At 45.1% G+C, this 22,141-nt stretch overlaps 1 protein-coding gene across 2 annotated transcripts in view; it reads right to left on the reverse strand.

Annotated features, from left to right (window-relative positions):
* The window catches only part of vps50 (VPS50 EARP/GARPII complex subunit), a 188,420-nt gene that overhangs the window by 58,422 nt on the left and 107,857 nt on the right, over positions 1-22,141 (reverse strand). For both annotated transcript variants that reach the window (XM_056298098.1, XM_056298099.1), the window contains exons 14-19: positions 18,601-18,698; positions 17,767-17,861; positions 15,512-15,610; positions 6,853-6,943; positions 3,960-4,145; positions 891-1,009 (exon numbers count right to left, since the gene is read on the reverse strand). In XM_056298098.1, coding sequence (XP_056154073.1) covers positions 891-1,009; positions 3,960-4,145; positions 6,853-6,943; positions 15,512-15,610; positions 17,767-17,861; positions 18,601-18,698 — 688 coding nt within the window. The remainder of the gene's footprint in view (positions 1-890; positions 1,010-3,959; positions 4,146-6,852; positions 6,944-15,511; positions 15,611-17,766; positions 17,862-18,600; positions 18,699-22,141) is intronic.

Below are 22,141 nucleotides of genomic sequence, written 5' to 3' on the forward strand. Positions count from 1 at the left end.
AGTAGAGGTGAGCTAAAAATACTGCTGATCAAACAAAAAATGGCAATCTGCTTGAGCGAATGTTCTTGAAGATCCTCCGTAAAATTAAGATTTAAAGACAGGTAATTTGATTCCAGTCGGGAAGTTGCTTCCTATTCCTCCCTGTCCTCGTTGACTTCCCTTCAACAAAAAAAAAAAAAACACTTTCCACGCCTTGGGGTGGAAAAGGCTTGGCATCCGCACATTGCCTGTGACCAGTGGTGTGGTGGAGGGTAAACACATCTAAAGGCAGCTTACTTATATTCGGCCAATCGACTTCACACTTGGCAGATGCGCTGCGGGTCTGGACGGTTTCGTGCTTGTTTATATTGCCACTCTTAGCTTAAAATCCAGAATTGTCCTGTATTTTAGAAAGGAAATGATGTGTTCCTTGCTGAACTGATATGGAGTGTGATTTTTTTCCGTATTCTCATAACTAGAGAAGGGAGAAATATGCAGGCAGTGCCTCTGTATTTCTCACTCCAGTCACCTGAAAATTGCGGTGGTTTACCAGAGCAGTTTCCACGAGGTACCAGGGGCACATGGCCTAAGTCTTAAAATTGTACATTAATTATTAAATCAAATAATCTAATTTTGTTAAGAAATAAAAAAGAGTACATTGAACATTTGCACAATAGTACATTGTTATGTTCACTGAATGTATTTGTTGTGTTGCCTTTGTTTGCCAATACAGCGCTTAACTGAAATATTATGTAGCTACATGTTGGTTTTCTGGAGACATATTACTCTCACAGGTCTACTTACTGTAGACAGCTGACTAGCTTACTGTATATTTCCCTTTACTTGACCCTTTCAAGCTTGGCACTTTCTGAACTATTACCACACTGTGTGTGGTTCGAGGTGGTACTAACCTCTTGAGAGGCGCGTCGCCAGTCTGCTCATCCACATAGTCTTGCTTGAGCTCCTCCGGTACATCGCTGTCACTGTCATAGTCCTGGTACACACTCTTCTCCAGCTCATCGGACTCATACTGAAATAATGTGCACGTGTGTGTGTGTGTGTGTGTGTTTGTTTGTGAGAGAGACAGAGATAAGGAAGTTTTCATATGATGATGAAGAGATATTTGGGCAGGCGGGGGGGGGGGGGAGAATTAAAAGACTTAAAGCTGGATGAAGCGGAGGGGGGGAAGGAGTGCAAAGACACTGGGTCTCATGCAACAACTGTCTGCACAGATTTACTTGTAAAGCATGCATATGAAATAAAAACTTGTGGCAATTACAAGTTTTCTTATTTTTGGATTTGTTCCTTGACGTGATCAAAATTGTAGAGCCGTGCACATTGTCATATGTGAACAAGCATAACTTGGCTCAACCACGCCTTCCATATAAGAAATACATAAACCATTAATGGACAACATAGAGATGTTCTGGTGAATGTTTTTATACCTTAATGTCCTTTTTTTCTCTTTTTTTAAACACGGTCATAAAACGATCTTTTTATGTCGTTAAGTATGCCAATTGAAGGCTCATGGGCACGCATACTGAATGTGTGAACAAATGGGATTCAACATTCAAGACACGTACAAGAACAACTTTGCATGGCTAGGACTGTTTGGGGAATCTTGATGTTGTCTGACGATTTCTCATAACAACAAATTTAATTGAAATCTGAGAGAAAGTTAAGAGAATGGTCTTGCTTGAGACCAAGTGTCAAAACCTGTTATCACACACAAAGATACAAATTGGTGAAGGATTAAAAGTGGCTGAAAACAAGTGAGACAAAATGTACTTCCATGAGAAAGTAATCTGTCCTTTGAGGATTTTTTTCTGTTTTGATTTTGAGATACTTTATTGATCCCTGTAGGGAAATTACGCTCTGCATTTAACCCATCCTAGCTGTGTAGCTAGGAGCAGTGGGCAGCCGCCGTGCAGCACCTAGGGACCAACTCCAGTCCGTCTTGCCATGCCTCGGTCAGGGGCACAGACAGGAGTATTAACCCTAACATGCATGTCTTTTTGAGGTGGGGGAAACCGGAGCACCCAGAGAAAACCCACCGCACACAAGGGGAAAACATGCAAACTCCACACAGAGGACGACCTGGGATGACCCCCAAGGTTGGACAACCCCGGGGTTCGAATCCAGGACCTTCTTGCTGTGAGGCGACAACACTAACCACTGTGTCAGCCTGCCGCTAAACAGATAAACATTTGATCAGATAAACATTTAGACCATCATGCTTAACATAAAGACGGTCTTCAAAGGACTGAGGAGTAACACTAGATTCATGAAACACAAGTTGAGAGGCGAATGGTGAAAACAGAAGCACGCTACAGTGACTCTGATTGACACCTTAAAGTTCAACCAAAAAAACGATATGTATAAGTAGATGGTGTAAATTTACAATATTTCAGACCTGAGATGGAAAATCCCTTCTGTGCATGAAGGACACAGTTCAGATAACAACTTCTATCAACAAGATGAATTTTTTTTTCTTCTCCAATCTCACAACTGCAATAACTGAAGGGAGTTCTGGTAAATGGGTCATCATGTACGTAGGATCACAATATCACTCATAAGCTATGATTCTATATGGCTGATGTATTAGGTTAGGGAATATTGCTTTTGATCCAGAGCGGAGAAAGGAGTAGGCGGTTAAGTGGTGAGGATGCTTTTGTAAATTCCAATTTGATTAGCAATATATAGCCTCTCTCAACAAATACGCCTTAAGGCGCTCATTGGCTGTTCATACTGAGCACACACATCACAGAGGGGAGGATGTGTTCACAGGATATAAAAGGCTTTTCTGATATTGAGAGGATGCCTTTTGAACACAAAACTAGAATACTAATTTCTCAAGGCCCCAAAGAACTGCTATCCAGAACTAAAACCGGAGTCTCAACATACAACCTACAGAGAACCACTTGCTAAAAAAAGCTACTAAACCATTAGACAGCGTAATTAAGTTCACCTTGCTTAACAAAGGACTATTCTGCTCCTCCGTATGAACCAGCTCTCTGTTTTCATTAGGCCAACAGCTCACTGAATGTCAGGAAATGCAAAAAGGACTTCCAATAATGGTGGGAGTTTTGTGCGCCACAAACATAGGCCGATGTCTATAAAACTCAGCAATGACCCTACTGTTGACAGCTGGAGGGCTGTTGTAAAATATTCAGCAGCCCCTGGTGATAATCTCATCTCTATTGACTCATTTGCAGCTGGAATGTAACAGCGGGCCTTGTTCATGATATGTGCAGAGGCAAATCAGCATATCTGATTGACTGCCACAAGTGACTGACAAGATTTTCTGCAGGCAGACCACAGGGGGAATAAAAATAATCTTTTAATAAATTTATTTCTGATTTTCTCCCAATTTAGTGGCCAATCGATCCTACTTTAGTTCAAACACCCACCCTCATACTACATGCGTTCGCCAACTGCATCTCTCCGGCCGGCAGTCTTGAAGGAGACGTCTCCCCGTTTTCGTGACAAGGCGAATCCAGGCCAAACCACTGCCTTTTCCGACACACACAGAGACGCACTCATTGGACGAACACAAGCCAACTCCACCCCCCTCCCAAAGACAGCGTTGCCAATTATTGCTGCTTTATCAAGTCTGGCCATAGTCGGATCTGACGAGACTGGGGCACGAACCCCGGTCCCCAGTGGGCAATTGCATCAACACAAAGCCGATGCTTAGACCGCTACACCACCGCAGACACCGGAATAAAAATAATCTTAATCTTTCTGTCAGTGCATGTGTATTGGTGTGTCTCATATGGTTGAGTCTTAGATATCGCTCTCTAATTAATGAACACTTTAGATTAAAATACAAAACAAGGCTCACACTGATATGATGCATTTAATGCCACATCAACTTGGAAATGAGTAGCTCCTAGATCCGTGTGCCTTCCAGGCTGTCCTAGGCCCTCTCATTTTCCAAGTGTGCCCCATCTTTCACACACCTCTCCTCTGTCACCTACCCCATTAGATGCCAGCACATCCTCTGTCTCCTCCTCCTTTTGCTCAATGTGCATCTCAAAGGGGTTGCCTTCCTGGAGGAAAAGTTGGAAGAGAGAGAGCTCATCCTGAGCCGGGCTGGTCGCGGACACAGCCTGTCTGCTGGGGGACACGGATGGGGAACGACACTGGCCCATGAACTTGAACTCCTGGCAAGGAGAGGAGAGGAGAGGGCAGTGAGATAGTTAGCAAGGAACTGGTTAGCCTTGTTTTGGCTACAGCATATAAAAAATGGAGACACAGATAGAGTAATATTTTTGCAAATATCATCAGATAGCTTCAACAAATGATTTGAAGGTAAGTGCAGCTGTTTAGTACACAGCGTGCAATAAGAGTTGCAGAGAACGACCAGGCAAGTATCCACTCATAGATATTTGCAAGAACAAAGGCCCGATTCAGACTTTACACAGATTTAGATGTGCATATCAGAGCGGTTCCTTTACAGACTTGGCCTATGTGATGAGTACACAGACATTACTTTGCTTTTGCATGGGTTTATTTGGATCCTTGGCTTTACTGTCATTCTGATCTGTATGTTAGAAAAGTCAAACTATTGGCCTTTGGCGTTTCATGTGTTTCTGTTGAGGCATGCATTGAAAGACTACATACTTTTTATTTGGTTTTGCTCAGGAGCATTATAAATGGGCTTGGAGACTGAACTGAAAAAATACTCGGGACATTCTTGAAAAGAAAAAAAATACAGAATTCCCATCCGGACAATCGCCCAACTCTTCAAGCCATCCCGGTTGCTGCTCCACCCCCTCTGCTGCTCCGGGGAGGGCTGCAGACTACCACATGCTTCCTCCGATACATGTGGATACTTCTTTTCACCTGACAGTGAGGAGTTTCGCCAGGCGTACGTAGTGCATGGGGGGAATCACGCTATTCCCCCCAGTTCTCCCCCAAACAGGCGCCCCGACCGACCAGAGGAGGTGCCAGTGCAGCAACCAGGACACATACCCACATCCGACTTCCCACCCACAGACATGGCCAATTGTGTCTTTAGGGATGACCGACCAAGCCAGAGGTAACACGGGGATTCGAACTGACAAGCCCTGTGTTGGTAGGCAACGGAATAGACTGCTATGCTACCCGGATGCCCCTAACTACAGAATTTCTTCAAAATATCTGTAGCCACAAATTTTGTCAACAAATTTTTTTTTTCTTGAATGGACCTTAAAATAAATGCCAGTGTGCTTCTTGCAAAATTGATCGGTATCAAATGTCAAAGCTTTTGTAACAACAAAAGCCATTCCCAAAAAAATTATGTCTAAGAAATTGTTGATTATTTTAGCATCCCCATAGTGCAACGTCATAATCATTTTCTGATGAGAGGCAGGCATCAGAGGAGCCATTAGGATGGCTGTTTTGCATAAGGTATTGCCAGCGGGTTTATTCCACAGATTCTCTGAAAATGAATTTTGGAAATGTAGCAAAAGGATGCAGCTCCCCTCAAGATGTCTACAAAAAAACAAAAGCAGATGCAGAAGCACTTTAAATTAACTTCATTTATCTTCTTGACATCTATCTTTTCTAATGATCCCATCTTCCTGTATTTACAGTGAGTGGAGTACAATGTGAGCAGTATGACACACTGACAGATTCAGTTATGAGTCACAACAGGACCAAGTAAAATCCTGATGATGGTTGTGCATGGCCAGTGATGGATTTCTAACATTAGAGCGTAAAAACTCATTAAAACACGTTTTACTGGGGGCGTCCGGGTAGCATAGCGGTCTATTCTGTTGCCTACCAACACAGGGATCGCTGGTTCGAATCCCTGTGTTACCTCCGGTCGGTCGTCCCTACAGACACAATTGGCCGTGTATGCGGTAGAGAATCCGGATGTGGGTTATGTGTCCTGGTTGCTGCACTAGCGCCTCCTCTGGTCGGTCGGGGCACCTGTCCGGGGAGAGGGGGAACTGGGGGGAATAGCGTCATCCTCCCACGCGCTATGTCCCCCTGGCAAAACTCCTCACTGTCAGATGAGGTGACTCCACATGTATCGGAGGAGGCATGTGGTAGTCCGCAGCCCTCCACAGAGTGGCAGAGGGGGTGGAGCAGCGACAGGGACGACTCAAAGAGTAGGGTAATTGGCCAGATAGAATTAGGGAGAAAAAGGGAGGGGTAAAAAAAAAAAACCCACATTTTACTCGTGTGTAATCTGGCGTCTATATACTGCATGCGATGACAGACAACCATCCTTGTCATAATTCAACACTCGACCCAGAGTGCAGTGACAGATGTTTCAGGCACTAAATCAGGCACAGTGCTTTTCCCTGCGATCGAAATCATCAGCGGGTGTCGGATGCATCTACATTACCATTCCCCACACCGCCTACCGTTGTTCTTTCAAGTCCACTTTTTTGCATCTTCAAATACAGTGCAGCAGGCAGAGAAATGTTCAAACTACTGAGGGAGTAAGAGAAGTCTGGTTTTTAAAAATGTGGTTTTATGAATCACAGGAATGAACCCCTGAGGATGGAGAGGGCATGTTTACCTTCATCTGTATTTCATAATGTGGTTGTCAGTTTACAATACTCTAGGGTATTGTTTATTGAAACAAAGACTGAAAAAAATCCATGCATTCACACACACACAAACACACACACACACACACACACACACACACACACACACACACACACACACACACAAAATCCAATCAAGCAAGACCCCTCACGATTCAAAGCCACATGCAAATGTCATGGCAGTGAGATGAGAGGTGGGCGGGAAAGCATGGGAGGGTTTTTTTTTGAGGAGATGTTCCCTTCAAATGCCATGTGCACATCATTATGTCAGTAATGCCGCCCGCCTTCAGTTGACATGCCCACGCGGATGTGACATTTCGCTTACGTGGAGCTGGGTGATGTTGAAGTTGGATTTAACAGGGCAGAGCTCCCAAGTCTCGTTTTCCAAAAACATTCGTAGCTCCTCCAGTCGTGCCCTGAGGGTATGGGTGGAGAGAGAGAGAGAGACAGAGAGAGAGACAGAGAGCGAGAGAGATGGAGTGGGGTTGAGAGAAAAATGGAGAAGAAGAAAGAAAGTGGCAAAAAAGAAACAAAATAAGAATCGGGATCCAGCGATTGATGACCTCCTGCCCTTTAACTTTGGAGAGGCTACCATGTTCTGGGTCTAGAATAAATGTGCTGACACAGTCTGCCAGTCTGCAAAGGTCACTGATGGGCTGTGAAAGGGAGGCTGTGTGCGTGTGTGCGTGTGTGCGTGTGTGTGTCCTGCTCTTCATGCTTGCTATGATCGTGACCCAAGGCACCTGCCCAGGCTGGTTAATATCTGATCGTGTTGTGTGAAATGGCAGTCAGTACACCTCAAACACTCAGTTTCCCCTGGCGCTCCTGGCTCCCCTGGCTCTCTCTGCCTTTTAGGTGTCTAAAGCAGCAGTGACAGATATAACATGGCGTAGGTACAGGCGAGAGACATGTGAGGCTTGGTGGAAAATTGGTGCCATCACTTTAGTCTAATTTTCACACCTTTTGACCTTGAAATCTTGATCAAACAGATTCAGTTCTGACTCAGATTATCTTATTCAACAATGTTGTTCTTTTCCTGCATGCTTTTTTCCTAAAATACGAAACATTAAGAAAAAGTGACATTAAGTTGGAAAAAAATCAAGACAGTCCAATCACCCAGGTGTAGCGAAGACTCTCTCTCTCTCTCTCCACACACACACACACACACACACACACACGCGCACACAGACACACACGCGCACACACACACGCGCACACACACACACACGGGGTCTGGGTAGTGTAGAGCAGTCTATTCCGTTGCCTACCAACACGGGGACCACCGGTTCAAATACCCGTGTTACCTCAGGCTTGGTCAGGCGTCCCTACATACACAATTGGCCGTGTATGCAGGTGGGAAGCTGGATGTGGGTATGTGTCCTGGTCGCTTCGTTAGCGCCTCCTCTGGTCGGTCAGGGTGCCTGTTCTGGGGGGAGGGGGAACTGGGGGGAATAGCATGATCCTCCCATACGCTACGTCCCCCTGGTGAAACTCCTCACTGTCAGGCGAAAAGAAGTGGCTGGCGACTCCACATGTATTGGAAGAGGCATGTGGTAGTCTGCAGCCCTCCCCAGATCGGATCGGCAGAGGGGGTGGAGCAATGACCGGGATGGCTCAGAAGAGTGGGGTAATTGGCTAAGTACAGTTGGGGAGGAAAAGGGAGAAACATCTAAAAAACAACACACACTCACACACACACACACACAAACACACACACATACACACACACACACACACACACACACACACACACACACACACACACACACACACACACACACACACACTGGAGTGTCAAACTGACATCAACCAGCCGAGGGGCTCCATGTCTTTTGATATGATTAGCAGCCCACCACAGGACACGGAGACCATTCAATGACCTTCCCAAACTATCGCAGATGGGAAACTCAGCAGGAACCATCCTACTTCTGATATGGTTACCAAATTCGCTGCAAGACACGGGACCACCAGACGACCTCCCCAGGTTGTTGTCCCCGTTGATCACAAGACGAAACTTTAATCTCATCTCCACGATAAGACAGAAACTCTCACCTCCAGATTATAGTGGAGACAGGGCAATGACTTGAGTTGGTCCATTTAAATCTTGAACCCCCTCCCTTTTGTCTCTGCCCCCCCCCCTGCACACACACACACACACACAAACAACAAAATCCCTCTATATTGGGTCAAATGCTGATAACTTCTATTCAGTCATAAATTGTAACTCTCCTTGTCAATGCCTGTCTGTATTAATGTGATTAATTGTTTAACCATTTAGCCATCCAGCCAACATCCATCCATCCATCCATTATCCGAACCGCTTATCCTGCTCTCAGGGTTGCGGGGATGCTGGAGCCTATCCCAGCAGTCATTATACTTAGTAATATAATACTTAGCACTTTTGTGTTTTTCCATCGCCGAGGTGCACACGTATCAATTGTATTCCTGAAGCAAATCTCAGTCTTGTATCTCTGCAGCTGAGCGCGCCAAGCTTTGATAGTTTTTTATATCACAAGGAGGGTCTCACGTGCGTTAATTTTTGGAAGTTTTATCATCTGGCCAACGAACTTACTTTCAGATTATTTCAACCAAGTCAGAACACTTAAAGTCAGTGTAGTAGATTATTATTGGACTTTCGCCCCAACGACCACTGCAGCCAAGACCACATCGCCTATCAACATGTGACTGTTTGCCAAGAGCCTCCAGGCAGTCTGCCCAGGAACTAGAAAGACTTCGACTCCCAGCGTCTGACTTTCGTCTGGGATAACCTAGGCAGTTTTGCCTAGGGTATGCTACAGACAACCCATAGCGAGAAATCGACTGAGAACCGCCGCAGCCGGAAATCGTCGTTGGGCAACATAAACTCCCTTGTGGGTCCGTTCTCACATGGACGTTGGGGATAAGCTTGCGTTATCTACAAGCGGCCTTCAGTCGGAACACCTCCACACCAACGCTTCATCTCAAGTATAGGCTCACATCACCACTACTGCCATTGATAAGAGCTGATGTCGAATAATAGTCTAAGATATTAATTTTAAGCCTTAGAAATATTTTAACCCTTTTCTACAGCACCCAGCCTTCTCTGGTATTCTTGCAAATCATGTACTATCTGACACCATCACCAAACTAAGTGACAAGCTGTTTGTTGTCATTTCCTTTACCTATTTGATTCTGATTTTCCATTTATTCCTTTTTTTCTGTAATTTATTAACTTACTCATTTATTCTATTGTTGGGAGACATTTGGCTATTAATAAATGTCTCTTATTGAAAGTCGTTGCCTGTGTTTATCTGAAGCAAAGATAGAAATCCCTGTAATCCAGAATTTACAGCTTCACATCTACTACTACTACTACTACTACTACTTTCGGCTGCTCCCGTTAGGGGTCGCCACAGCGGATCATCCGTTTCCATTTCTTCCTGTCTTCTGCGTCTTCCTCTGTCACACCAGCCACCTGCATGTCTTCCCTCACCACATCCATAAACCTCCTCTTTGGCCTTCCTCTTCCCCTCTTCCCTGGCAGCTCCATATTCAGCATCCTTCTCCCAATATACTCGGCATCTCTCCTCCACACATGTCCAAGCCATCTCAATCTTGCCTCTCTTGCTTTGTCCCCAAACCGTCCAACCTGAGTGGTCCCTCTAATATAATCGTTCCTAATCCTGTCCTTCTTCGTTACTCCCAGTGAAAATCTTAGCATCTTCAACTCTGCCACCTCCAGCTCCGCCTCCTGTCTTTTCGTCAGTGCCACTGTCTCCAAACCATATAACATAGCTGGTCTCACAACCATCTTGTAAACCTTCCCTTTAACTCTTGCTGATACCCTTCTGTCGCAAATCACTGCTGACACACTTCTCCACCCACTCCAACCTGCCTGCACTCTCTTTTTCACCTCTCTACTGCACTCCCCGTTACTTTGGACAGTTGACCCCAAGTATTTAATCTCAAATGCCTTTGTCACCTCCACTCCTTGCATCCTGCCCATTCCACTGTCCTCTCTCTCATTCACGCATAGGTATTCCGTCTTGCTCCTACTGACTTTCATTCCTCTTCTCTCCAGTGCATACCTCCACCTCTCCAGGCTCTCCTCAACCTGCACCCTACTCTCGCTACAGATCACAATGTCATCCGCGAACATCATCGTCCATGGAGACTCCTGCCTGATCTTGTCCGTCAACCTGTCCATCACCATTGCAAACAAGAAAGGGCTAAGAGCCGATCCTTGATGTAATCCCACCTCCACCTTGAACCCATCTGTCATTCCAACCGCACACCTCACCATTGTCACACTTCCCTCATGCGTATCCTGCACCACTCCTACATACTTCTCTGCAACTCCTGACTTCCTCATACAATACCACAGCTCCTCTCTCGGCACTCTGTCATAAGCTTTCTCTAAATCTACAAAGACACAATGCAACTCTTTCTGGCCTTCTCTATACTTCTCAATCAACATTCTCAAAGCAAACATCGCATCTGTGGTGCTCTTTCGTGGCATGAAACCATACTGCTGCTCGCTGATCGTCACCTCTCCTCTTAACCTAGCTTCTATTACTCTTTCCCAAATCTTCATGCTGTGGCTGATCAACTTTATACCTCTGTAGTTGTTACAGTTCTGCACATCGCCCTTGTTCTTGAAAATCGGTACCAGTATGCTTCTTCTCCACTCCTCAGGCATCCTCTCACTTTCCAGGATTGTGTTAAACAATCTAGTTAAAAACTCCACTGCCATCTCTCCTAAACATCTCCATGCCTCCACAGGTATGTCATCAGGACCAACTGCCTTTCCATTCTTCATCCTCTTCATAGCTGCCCTCACTTCCTCCTTGCTAATCCGCTGAACTTCCTGATTCACTATCCCTACATCATCCAACCTTCTCTCTCTCTCATTTTCTTCATTCATCAGCCCTCAAAGTATTCCTTCCACCTTCTTAGCACACTCTCCTCACTTGTCAGCACATTTCCATCTCTATCCTTGATCGCCCTAACTTGCTGCACATCCTTTGCAGCTTGGTCCCTCTGTCTAGCCAATCGGTACAAGTCCTTTTCTCCTTCCTTAGTGTCTAATCTGTCATACAACTCACCATACGCCTTTTCCTTTGCCTTTGCCACCTCTCTCTTTGCTTTACGCTGCATCTCCTTGTACTCCTGTCTACTTTCTTCATCTCTCTGACTATCCCACTTCTTCTTTGCCAACCTTTTCCTCTGTATAATTTGCTGTACTTCCTCATTCCACCACGCAGTCTCCTTGTCTTCCTTCCTCTGTCCTGATGACACACCAAGTACCTTCCTAGCTGTCTCCCTAACTATTTCTGCAGTGGTTTTCCAGCCATCTGGCAACTCTTCACTACCACCCAGTGCCTGTCTTAACTCCTGCCTGAACTCCACACAACAGTCTTCCTTCTTCAACTTCCACCATTTGATCTTCGGCTGTGTCTTCACTCGCTTCCTCTTCTTGGTCTCCAAAGTCATCCTACAGACCACCATCCGATGCTGCCTAGCTACGCTCTCCCCTGTCACCACCTTGCAGTCTCCAATCCCTTTTAGATGGCGCCTTCTACATAAGATATAGTCCACCTGTGTGCACTTTCCTCCACTCTTGTACGTCACCCTGTGTTCCTCCCTCTTCTTGAAATATGTATTCACCACAGCCATTTCCATCCTTTTCGCAAAATCGACCACCATCTGTCCTTCCACATTTCTCTTCTTGACTCCATACCTTCCCATCACCTCCTCATCGCCTCTGTTCCCTTCACCAACATGTCCATTGAAGTCCGCTCCAATCACCACTCTCTCCTCCTTGGGTACCCTCTCCACCATGTCGTCCAACTCATTCCAGATTTCTTCTTTTTCATCCATCTCACACCCAACTTGCGGGGCATATGCGCTGATAACATTCAGCAATAAATGCAGCAATAAACCTTCAATTTCCAGCTTCATATTCATCACTCTGTCTGACACTCTCTTCACCTCCAGCACGCTCTTGACATACTCTTCCTTCAGAATTACCCCTACCCCATTTCTCCTCCCATTCACACCATGGTAGAAGAGTTTGAACCCACCTCCGATACTCCTGGCCTTACTCCCCTTCCACCTGGTCTCTTGCACACACAGTATGCCTACCTTTCTTCTTTCCATCATGTCAGCCAGCTCTCTCCCTTTACCAGTCATAGTGCCAACATTCAAAGTTCCAACTCTCACCTCCACATGCCTACCCTTCCTCCTCTCTAGCTGCCTCTGGACATGCTTTCCCCCTCTCCTTCTCCTTCGCCCAACAGTAGCATAGTTTCCACCGACACCCTGTTGGTTAACAGTACCGGTGGCGGTCGTTGGTAACCCGGGCCTCGACCGATCCGGTATGTAAGTCTTATTTATGAGACTTACAGCTTCACATCTGAAACTGACTAATTTGGTTTATCTTAAATTCCTACGAAAGTAGGCGGAGCCCAGAAATTCACAACGAGAACATAATTAGATTGTAGCCATCCATCGCTACACAGGGAACATGGGAGGGGGAAAAGCTAAAAATTTCTGTGGTGCATCACTTGAATCATTATAATTTTTGAAGATTGACAGCATCATTTTGGCCTTCACTCTCAGAAGCAAAAAATACCCCCCCCCCCGATGTCTACGACTGCTAATGCAGGTGGCAGCCAAGACAAAGTGGGGTGTCACAGCTCAGGTGTAATTCCTTGTGAATAGCACCCAAGTCACAAACTGCTAACTTATGTGATAATAATGACTGTGGAAAGTTTCTGATGTCTGGCTAGACTGCAGCATGTGTGTGTGTGTGTGTCACTCTGGGAGTGGCCTTGTGCCTTGTCACTGTTGTCCGGGTGAGGACGGACAGAGCAGGAATGGGGGATTGGTTGTGAGTAGTCCATCTTCCTCTCTTTCTGTCCATCCATCTGTCTGTGAATGCATCATTCCCATCACCTCCACAATTTATTCTTTCACCGTTTCTATGGCAATTTCACCTTGCCCCTTTACTTTCCCCCCATTTTTCTCTCTTCTGTCTCCCCTTTCGGGCAGCAATCATCTCTCTGTTTGCACGTGACTCGCCCTTTCCTCTCTCCCAGTCTACTCTGACGTGTCAGTAAGTGGAGATGAATCCTATTTAACAGTCTGACTGTTTAAACGTATTGTCAGTGACAGCTGACAGGTAATCACAACAACAATCAATGCAAATCACCTCCAATCACGCTCTGATGTCAGCGGGAAAGCATGCATATGCATACGACTGGCAGGGGGGTATACAATCAAGACACGAATGTACTTTTAGTGGAACAAGTGTTATCGTTGTAATTCAACATTAGCTCCTGAGAGGGTAACGCTGGGAGCAGAGCACATCCCAGGAAGCCAGGAATTTCACTACCAGACAAACCTTTTTGCAACGAAATGATAATTGGCTGTCTCGGACAGTTTCCATTAAACATTCTCTCCAGTTTTTTAGTGGTCTTTAGTGACTGACTGTCAATGGAGATGAGAAAAGACAAGAGTTTAGCAACTGCTAAAAATTTCAGAAACAAAAATTCTCTGAACAATGTGATACTTTAAGGATTTGATTTCTTAGATAATGTGAAAGGGTTTGTAATTATTTAATGCATACAATTTATTTGACATTTATCAAATTTTACTGTAATGTTTCTGTGGCAATATCCAAATTAGAACAGCTGTAAAACTGACTTTTTTTGGGCGTCCGGGTAGTGTAGTAGTCTATTCCATTGTCTACCAACACCAGGATTGCCGGTTCGAATCTCCGTGTTATCTCTGGCTTGGTCAGGCGTCCCTACAGACACAATTGGCCATGTCTGTGGGTGGGAAGCCAGATGTGGGTATGTGTCCTGGTTGCTGCACTAGCGCCCCCTCTGGTTGTTCGGGGTGCCTGTTTGGGGGGGGGGGGGTGGTGTGATCCTCCCATGCGCTATGTCCCCCTGGTTAAACTCCTCACTGTCAGGTGAAAATATGCGGCTGGTGACTCCCCGTGTATCGGAGGAGGCATGTGGTAGTCTGCAGCCCTCCCCGGATCAGCAGAGGGGGTGGAGAAGTGATCGGGATGACTTTGAAGTGTGGGGTAATTGGTACAATTGGGGAGAAAAGGGGGGGGGATCCCCCCAAAAAAGAAAAAAAACTGACGTTTTCACACTGCACTAACATCACAAAACTGGCTACTGAACTGTGCGCAATACTAGTACTGTATGGCGAGTTAGACTAGTAGTCAACATTAGCTGTGGAGTCATGCTGCAATGTAGGAATTCAGTGCCAAAATGTGTTGGCAATCTGAATAACTTGGTACTTCAGCCTCTTAATTGAGTAGCCGTATTTAGGGTCTTTTCTGTTAACATCTTAACAAGTTATCAGCTCTTTGAATCCAATGCGTAATCTTTGTCTTCCTCTTTGTTGTCGAGGGGAGGCACACTTAAGACTGTTAATTTTGCGCTTGCCAAAAATACTCTGTTGCTCCAAACAAATTAACAAACACATACACACACACACACACACACACACACATACACACACACACACACGCATGCATGCACGCACAGAAACACACACACACACGGTAATCTCCGCATCATGCTTGCGTGAATAACAGTAAGTCAGGTCGTAACTTCACAGTGACACGTACATGAGGCTGAGGAGGGTTGGAGTAGAGCGTGATGCAGTTTAATAGCGAATAATGAATGGCAAATTTGGTTCTTTTTTTTAAGAACATAAAAGGAACAAACTGACAATCAGTATAAGGAATCATTTAGGCAAGCATGTTTCCATTTGGCCAGCTCCGGAAACATGACAAACAATCTTTTGAGGGAATCTGGGTCACTGTTGCTGACTCTAGATGTCAGATCGATTTACGTCGCAACTGGTTTCCAAAAACCAACCGTGTTCACTTTGTGACTGAGAAGGGAATGAGGTCACACAAGCCCATTTCAGCAGATTCAAAGCACAATACAAGCACAAGGCCTGGCGAGGTGTGGTCCCACCTGTGATAGTTCTTGAAGTAGTTGACACTCTGGCGTTTGATGGACTCCTGCAGCACCTCGGACTTACTGCCACAGAACTCCTCTCCCACCTGCATTAACCTGATGGCGGGGGTAGGGAGGTTTGAAGAATAGGGAGGAGGAGGTAGAGAGCAAAGGGGAGAGAGAGAGAGGCAGATGGATAGTGGAGGAAGAATGGGTGTAAGAGAAAGGGAGATATTAAATGCACTTATTGTAAGTCGCTTTGGATAAAAGTGTCGGCTAAATGACTGTAATGTAATGTAATATGGATTTGCAGAGAGAGTATAGGAATAAAAGGATATGTTATCTAAAAGTAAAGTTTTGACCTTGAAATCAGTACCGTCAGCAGGAAACTAGCCCATCCTCACACCTACTTCAAAGAAGTAGGGTGTAGCCAAATCCATTAACAGAGTCGGAAATGAGAGAAACAGGCGGAGGTTTTCCGTTTGAAGAAACCAATATCGCTATCCTGATGGGTAGGACATCAAGGGACTGTGCTGCTCCAGAATCGAGTCGAGTCACAAATGTGTTGTTAATTTGGAGATGTGAGCAATGGAGAAGTCTCCCGACAAAACTACATCAAAAAATATTGCTGTTTGTGATTTTATTAAAAAGGGTAAGAGAAGCAAGCACAATCTAATCAATGGCAGCATAAAGCAACAACATACTGCAGATTTAGAAGAACTGACAACCAGAGCTAGCAATGTGACAACTGCTAAGCTAAGACTGACAGATAAAGGGCTATAGTTTAAAGACAAGGCTTTAACTGTGGCCAGTTGTCAAAGGGGCAAGGGCATTGCAGTTGAAAACTAAATGTTTAATTTGCAAATATTTGATATTGCTTCCAGTATCAAACATGCCCTTGAAGAGAACGTGATCAGTTTTTGGCTGGACCACAATAGCGTGGCCAGGCTTACACGCTGGGTTGTCGTGAGTGAGTGATGGAGTTCCACTATTAGTCAGGCAGCTGAGTTGGAGTTTCCCCATTGCCCGTTGCCCTATCACAATGAATCGGCGCGAACAATTTTCCATTAAGTCATCAGTTGTTGGACGTTCAGGTAGCGTAGTGGTCTGCCTACCAACACGGGGATCGCTGGTTCGAATCCCCGTGTTTCCTGCGGCTTGGTCGGGTGTCCATACAGACACAATTGGCAGTGTCTGCGGGTGGGAAGCCGGATGTGGGTATGTGTCCTAGTCGCTGCACTAGCGCCTCTCCTGGTCAGTCGGCGCGCCTGTTTGGGGGGGGGGGGCAACTGGGGGGAATAACGTGATCCTCCCATGCACTACATCCCCCTGGTTAAACTCATCACTATCAGGTGAAAAGAAGCGGCTGGCAACTCCACTTGTATCGGAGGAGGCATGTGGTAGTCTGCAGCCCTCCCTGGATCAGCAGAGGGGGTGGAGCAGCGGCTGGGACAGCTCGGAAAATAGGGTAATTGGTCAAGTACAATTAGGGAGTTAAAAGGGGGAACCCCCCCCCCCAAAAAAGTCATCAGTTGTTCACTGAACTGATGTCAAAACAGCCGCTTTTTAAGCGTAGTCGTGCAAAAACAGTCTTTTAATAAATGTAGTTGCGGTCCAGCCATATACCAGGTTTTAACCTAGTCTTGTTTTGTTGCTCGGGGGATGTTGAAATCTGTACCACAACAGGCTCAGAGAGGTGAGGGTGGGATGTGTCCGACCAGATTTGATCAACAGTTTCTCACATCCGTTAGACACCAGACTTTGTTTTAATTAACCCAACGAGAGGCATGTCACAGCCTTTGTGGGCCTTGGGGCTTCAATGTAAGAACCCGCCTTCTCTTTGGCCACTGACCTGTGTGAAACCCATTTATCCCTTCTGAACCCCTAGCAGTCAATGGTACGGTTGATTGATGGTGCATGTAGTGAGGAGTTGGTACAAGTGGTACAAGCGGGGTCATTCACCGATGAGTGGCTGCAGAGGACAGGCTCTCCCCGGAGCCCCCTGTTGGTTGTTGTGCTCGAAAATGAGAGGATTCACACAAGAGGTTGGCAGTCGTAGCATGGGGCACTTTGTGTGTCTGTCTGTGTGCAATCATGTGCACTCTTATTTAAGTGAGTGAGTGCTGTGACACATTTTGAGAGAGAAGGGGGAGAGACTTTGTATGGGGGAATCTCAGCATGAAAAAAGAACAAGAAAAATAACAAACAAGAGTGGGAGATAATGAGGAGTAATAGGGTGAATGAACGACTGTGAGCAGACGCCAAGCCCATACCTGCTGATCACATCCAGCACCACTATGAAGTCATCGTATTTGAAGTTGGACATGTCCGTCCCCAGGATGTACGCCTTCACCTTCAACTGAACATCCTGGTGAATAAAAAGCAAGTTAGACAGCGTACTGTCGGGTAGAGGTCACATCCGTTATCATTGTGAGGAGAATTTCTGATCGAATGGCTCTGTAACTGAGGGGGCGGGAGAGGAACTGCACCAGTCGAAGAGGCAAGAGAAGGGGGGAGAAAGAGAAAAATAATGAATAATGAAAAAAGAAAGTAAAGAGATCGAAGAGGTAGACAGGAAGAGATGGGTGGGGGACAGTGGAGACTAGTGTCTGTAGTGCCGGAGAGAATGAATGAGACATGAAAGGAGAAGGAAGAGGAAAAAGCGCGCAAATAAAATACGAGCGTTTATATCAGAACAAGAAAGTGAGAAAATTGTTTAAAAAGTAAATGAGACAGGAAGGGAGAGAAGAGAAGGGATGTTTCCCAGATGGAGCAACTGAGAGAGATAGAGCGAGAGAGAGAGAGAGCGTGTGTGTGAATGACTGAGTGAGTGTGAGAGAGAGAGAGTGAGTGAGTCAGGGAGTCAGTGCATGTGTGTGAGCGAGCGAGTGAGAGAAAGAGAGAGTGTGAGTGAAAGAGTGAGAGAGAGAGCATGTGTGTGAGTGAAAGAGAGAGAGAGCAACAAAAAAAGAGATGAGAGTGAGAGCGGGGCAAGGGTGACAGTGAAAGAAAGAGATAAAGGCAGAGCAACGGCAAGTCAGAGAGAGTCTCAGAGACAGCGCGCGAGAGAGAGAGAGAGCGAGAGAACAGCTCAATCTCTTGTTTACCTGCCAGATCCGCGTGAGGCCATGCTCCAACTTCTTCTTCACATAGCTGTGGTCCACCACCAGCTCATCGGACTCTGCTGCCACTGCCGCCGAGTCATCTGGGGAGGGGGCGCACAAACAAAAGCACACAGATGGATGAAAATAAAAGCAGGCTAATGAAAAAAAAGGCTGATTACGATCCACTTCTTTCTCATCTGTCTCATTCGCCTGTGGGTTGGGGCTGTGATGTGTGGCGTGAATCATACAGGGATTATTTTCTCATTTGAATGGATGGGAAATAAGATGCATAGCAGATTGTGTTGAAACTGGAACAGAAGATGACAAAAATGAGCAGTGATACAGCTGATTAAAAAATGACAAGATGTATTGCTTTGATAAGTTGCGAGAGATGTTCTCCTGATAGGCACTTCAATATCAGTGAGGGCTTAATAGTGAGCACAGTAAAGCTGTGACTGCAAATACAGGAAAGGCTTGAAGTACTTGAAACCATTCAATTTGCCACACTTTGATTTCTTTGCATTATCAATATGTGCTACTTACTACTTGTACACTCAAGTACATCTGCTACTTCATACTTTATTTGAATTCCCACTTGAACTACCACTTAGGGCTGCTCCCGTTAGGGGTCACCACAGCGGTTCATCCATTTCCATCTCTTCCTGTCCTCTGCATCTTCCACTGTTTCACCAACCATCTGCACGTCCTCCCTAACCACATCCATAAACCTCCTCTTCTGCCTTCCTCTCTTCCTCTTCCCTGGCAGCTCCATATTCAGCATCCTTCTCCCAATATACCCAGCATTTCTCCTCCACACTTGTCCAAGCCATCTCAATCTTGCCTCTCTTGCTTTGTCTCCAAACCGTCTAACCTGAGTTGTCCCTCTAATATATTTGTTCCTAATCCTGTCCTTCTTTGTCACTCCCAGTGAAAATCTTAGCAACTTCAACTCTGCCACCTCCAGCTCCACCTCCTGTCTTTTCGTCAGTGCCACTGTCTCCAAACCATATAACATAGCTGGTCTCACAACCATCTTGTAAACCTTCTCTTTAACTCTTGCTGGTACCCTTCTGCCGCAAATCACTCCTGACACTCTTCTCCACCCACTCCACCCTGCCTGCACTCTCTTCTTCACCTCTCTTCTGCACTCCCAGTTACTTTGAACAGTTGACCCCAAATATTTAAACTCATGTGCCTTCGTCACCACATTCCCACTTTATACTTGCCATATTTTGTGCTGTTGGACTAGTCTGAATTGTTTTCACTGCTTTCATTTTTAATCTTTGTAGGAATATGTTGTGACCCCCAAGTGGCAGCCGTTCTGCACTGAGCAGTTTGATTTGACTGCCAGCCAATGATGGCCTGGCATTTTTCAAAAAAATGTGGACCATCAATATGCTATCAGCTAGTTTCAATTTGGTGGTAGAAGATAACTTGTTATTGTACATTTTTGTTAGTGTATGACCACAAGTGCAAGAGGAAAGAACTAAAAGTGTATTCCATCTTTTTAGAGAGAAAACGTTATTCTTATTAACACAAAAATAAAACTTTTTTGTGATTTTCTAGAACAAAGTTTTTAATAATTGTAAATTAAAGGGGTGGTTTGCATTCAGTGACATAAGGTGGTATGAGTTACTCACTATTACAGCTTAAAATGTTTTTATTAGCATCCCCGTTTGCCACTGTTTATTTTTGTGCCAGCTCGCTCTGACTAGCAACCACATCTCTGACTAAAGGAGTTGCTGACTAAAGGCCTTTACACACTGGGGCTTTTTTTTTGTTTTTTGGGTGTGATTAATTTGCAAGTTCATATATTTTTTCAAACTGTTGTTTTTGTCATGTGTGCTTTCACACATCAAAAAGGGGACTATTTTTTCCAGAATGAGGTCGGATTTTCCTGAGCTTCCACAATGCTAATAAAGGCATCAACCAATCACATTGTGTGGAACGGAGGTCCTGTCACAACTCCTAATGATAATGGTGGACCTGCTGATTGCCTGTGTTTCTAATCACCCTGTATTGTATAACCAAGGACACAACAATTGTAAAGACAATGAACTCAAGGACATTGTGTGGAGCAGGATCGCTGAACAAATAGGCTATCAGGATAGTGAGGAGTTTATGTAGTTTATTTTTGGAGACAATAGAGTTGGTAGCGTGGCAACCCTTCCTTGCCGACCCAGAGCCAGTCGCAGTGCAGTGCAACGGAGGAAGTGCGCCTGGTGGGACCTGGGCAGGCAATGGGCAGGAGTCCCCCCAGACCCCGAAGGAAAGAGGAGATCCCCAAGCACTGCACTGCCATACCTGAACCCGCCGGGTTGAGTCCCCCTTGCGTCTTGCAAATCATTGCCGGAATGAATAACTTTGATGTGAAAAATTTGCTAGCGAGTATTTCACATTTTTTTGTCGTTTATTCATCATGTCCCATTGTGTAAAGGCCTTCAGGTAACGCCCATCCATAACACTACTAGTGAGTAACAATTATGAAAATGTCAATAAATCCAAACCATATCGCTTTAAGTGCAGATAAAAGAGGGAACAAGAATAATAATAATAATTAAAAAAAATTTCATTTCATGGTACTTTTAAATGTGATCCTTTGTGATACCCAGCTCCACAAATTGGTTGAAGCACAAGGCAAGCAACAGAACAAAACATGGAGTTGGTTCAAAATCTGTGCCTTCCTCAATGGCACTTCAGCAGAATGGATACTTGCCATTACTGGGACAAAACTCTGCCCTCCTGTAACACAACGGCAGATCACACAGCGCAATCTAGGACACACTGAAACCTTCTCAGGTGAAGACATGAGAAGAATTCCAGGCATGACTAAGAAAGTAATATTGTTCATGACACTGAGAGGTCTGCTCAAGGTAAGACTCATGAAAGTGTCACTGAAGTGCTTCAGAGATGTAAAGAGGTCTACCAGTCCAATATATTATTAAGCCCACTATTAAAGAACCTCTTGACTTTGGATGAGGATATCCTGTCCTATTTAGACGAGGGAGGATTCTTAAAAGCAGAACAAAGAAAGTTCTGTTCCATGTGTACCAGATGGTGCAACGGATAAAACTATCCCTACGTTTGACGGTCACAGTGACACATTCCACAGAACACTAAAAGCAGTGCTCGAGGAGTAAATGGCAAAAGCACTGACTGGCCAAATACTTATGAAGTGACTGTTCTTTGATTAAACAGCTGGACATGGGCTGTCAATGATAAAGCACCCTATATCTGCGACATACCCTCAGACACTCAAAGAAACGCATGTGTGACAGAAAACTGGTAAAAATGTTGGTTTGTATTTCTTGTACAAGTATGTTTGAGGATGCTCTAAAGCTTAAAACATGCATATGCACAATTTCACAAAGCTTCAAGGATCTGCAAACTACAATCCAAGGATGCTATAATGTAAATTTACATCTGTCAACTGTGCAAGAGAGTGCCATTTTTGTTTATCTATTTGAAGAGAGTAATCACATATTTCAGAGCTGCTTTGAGAGAAAAACCGAAGTTATTTGTTGACAACAGTGTAGCAGGCAGC

Source organism: Lampris incognitus, chromosome 18, assembly GCF_029633865.1.
Source record: "Lampris incognitus isolate fLamInc1 chromosome 18, fLamInc1.hap2, whole genome shotgun sequence".
NCBI classification, from domain to species: Eukaryota; Metazoa; Chordata; class Actinopteri; order Lampriformes; family Lampridae; genus Lampris; species Lampris incognitus.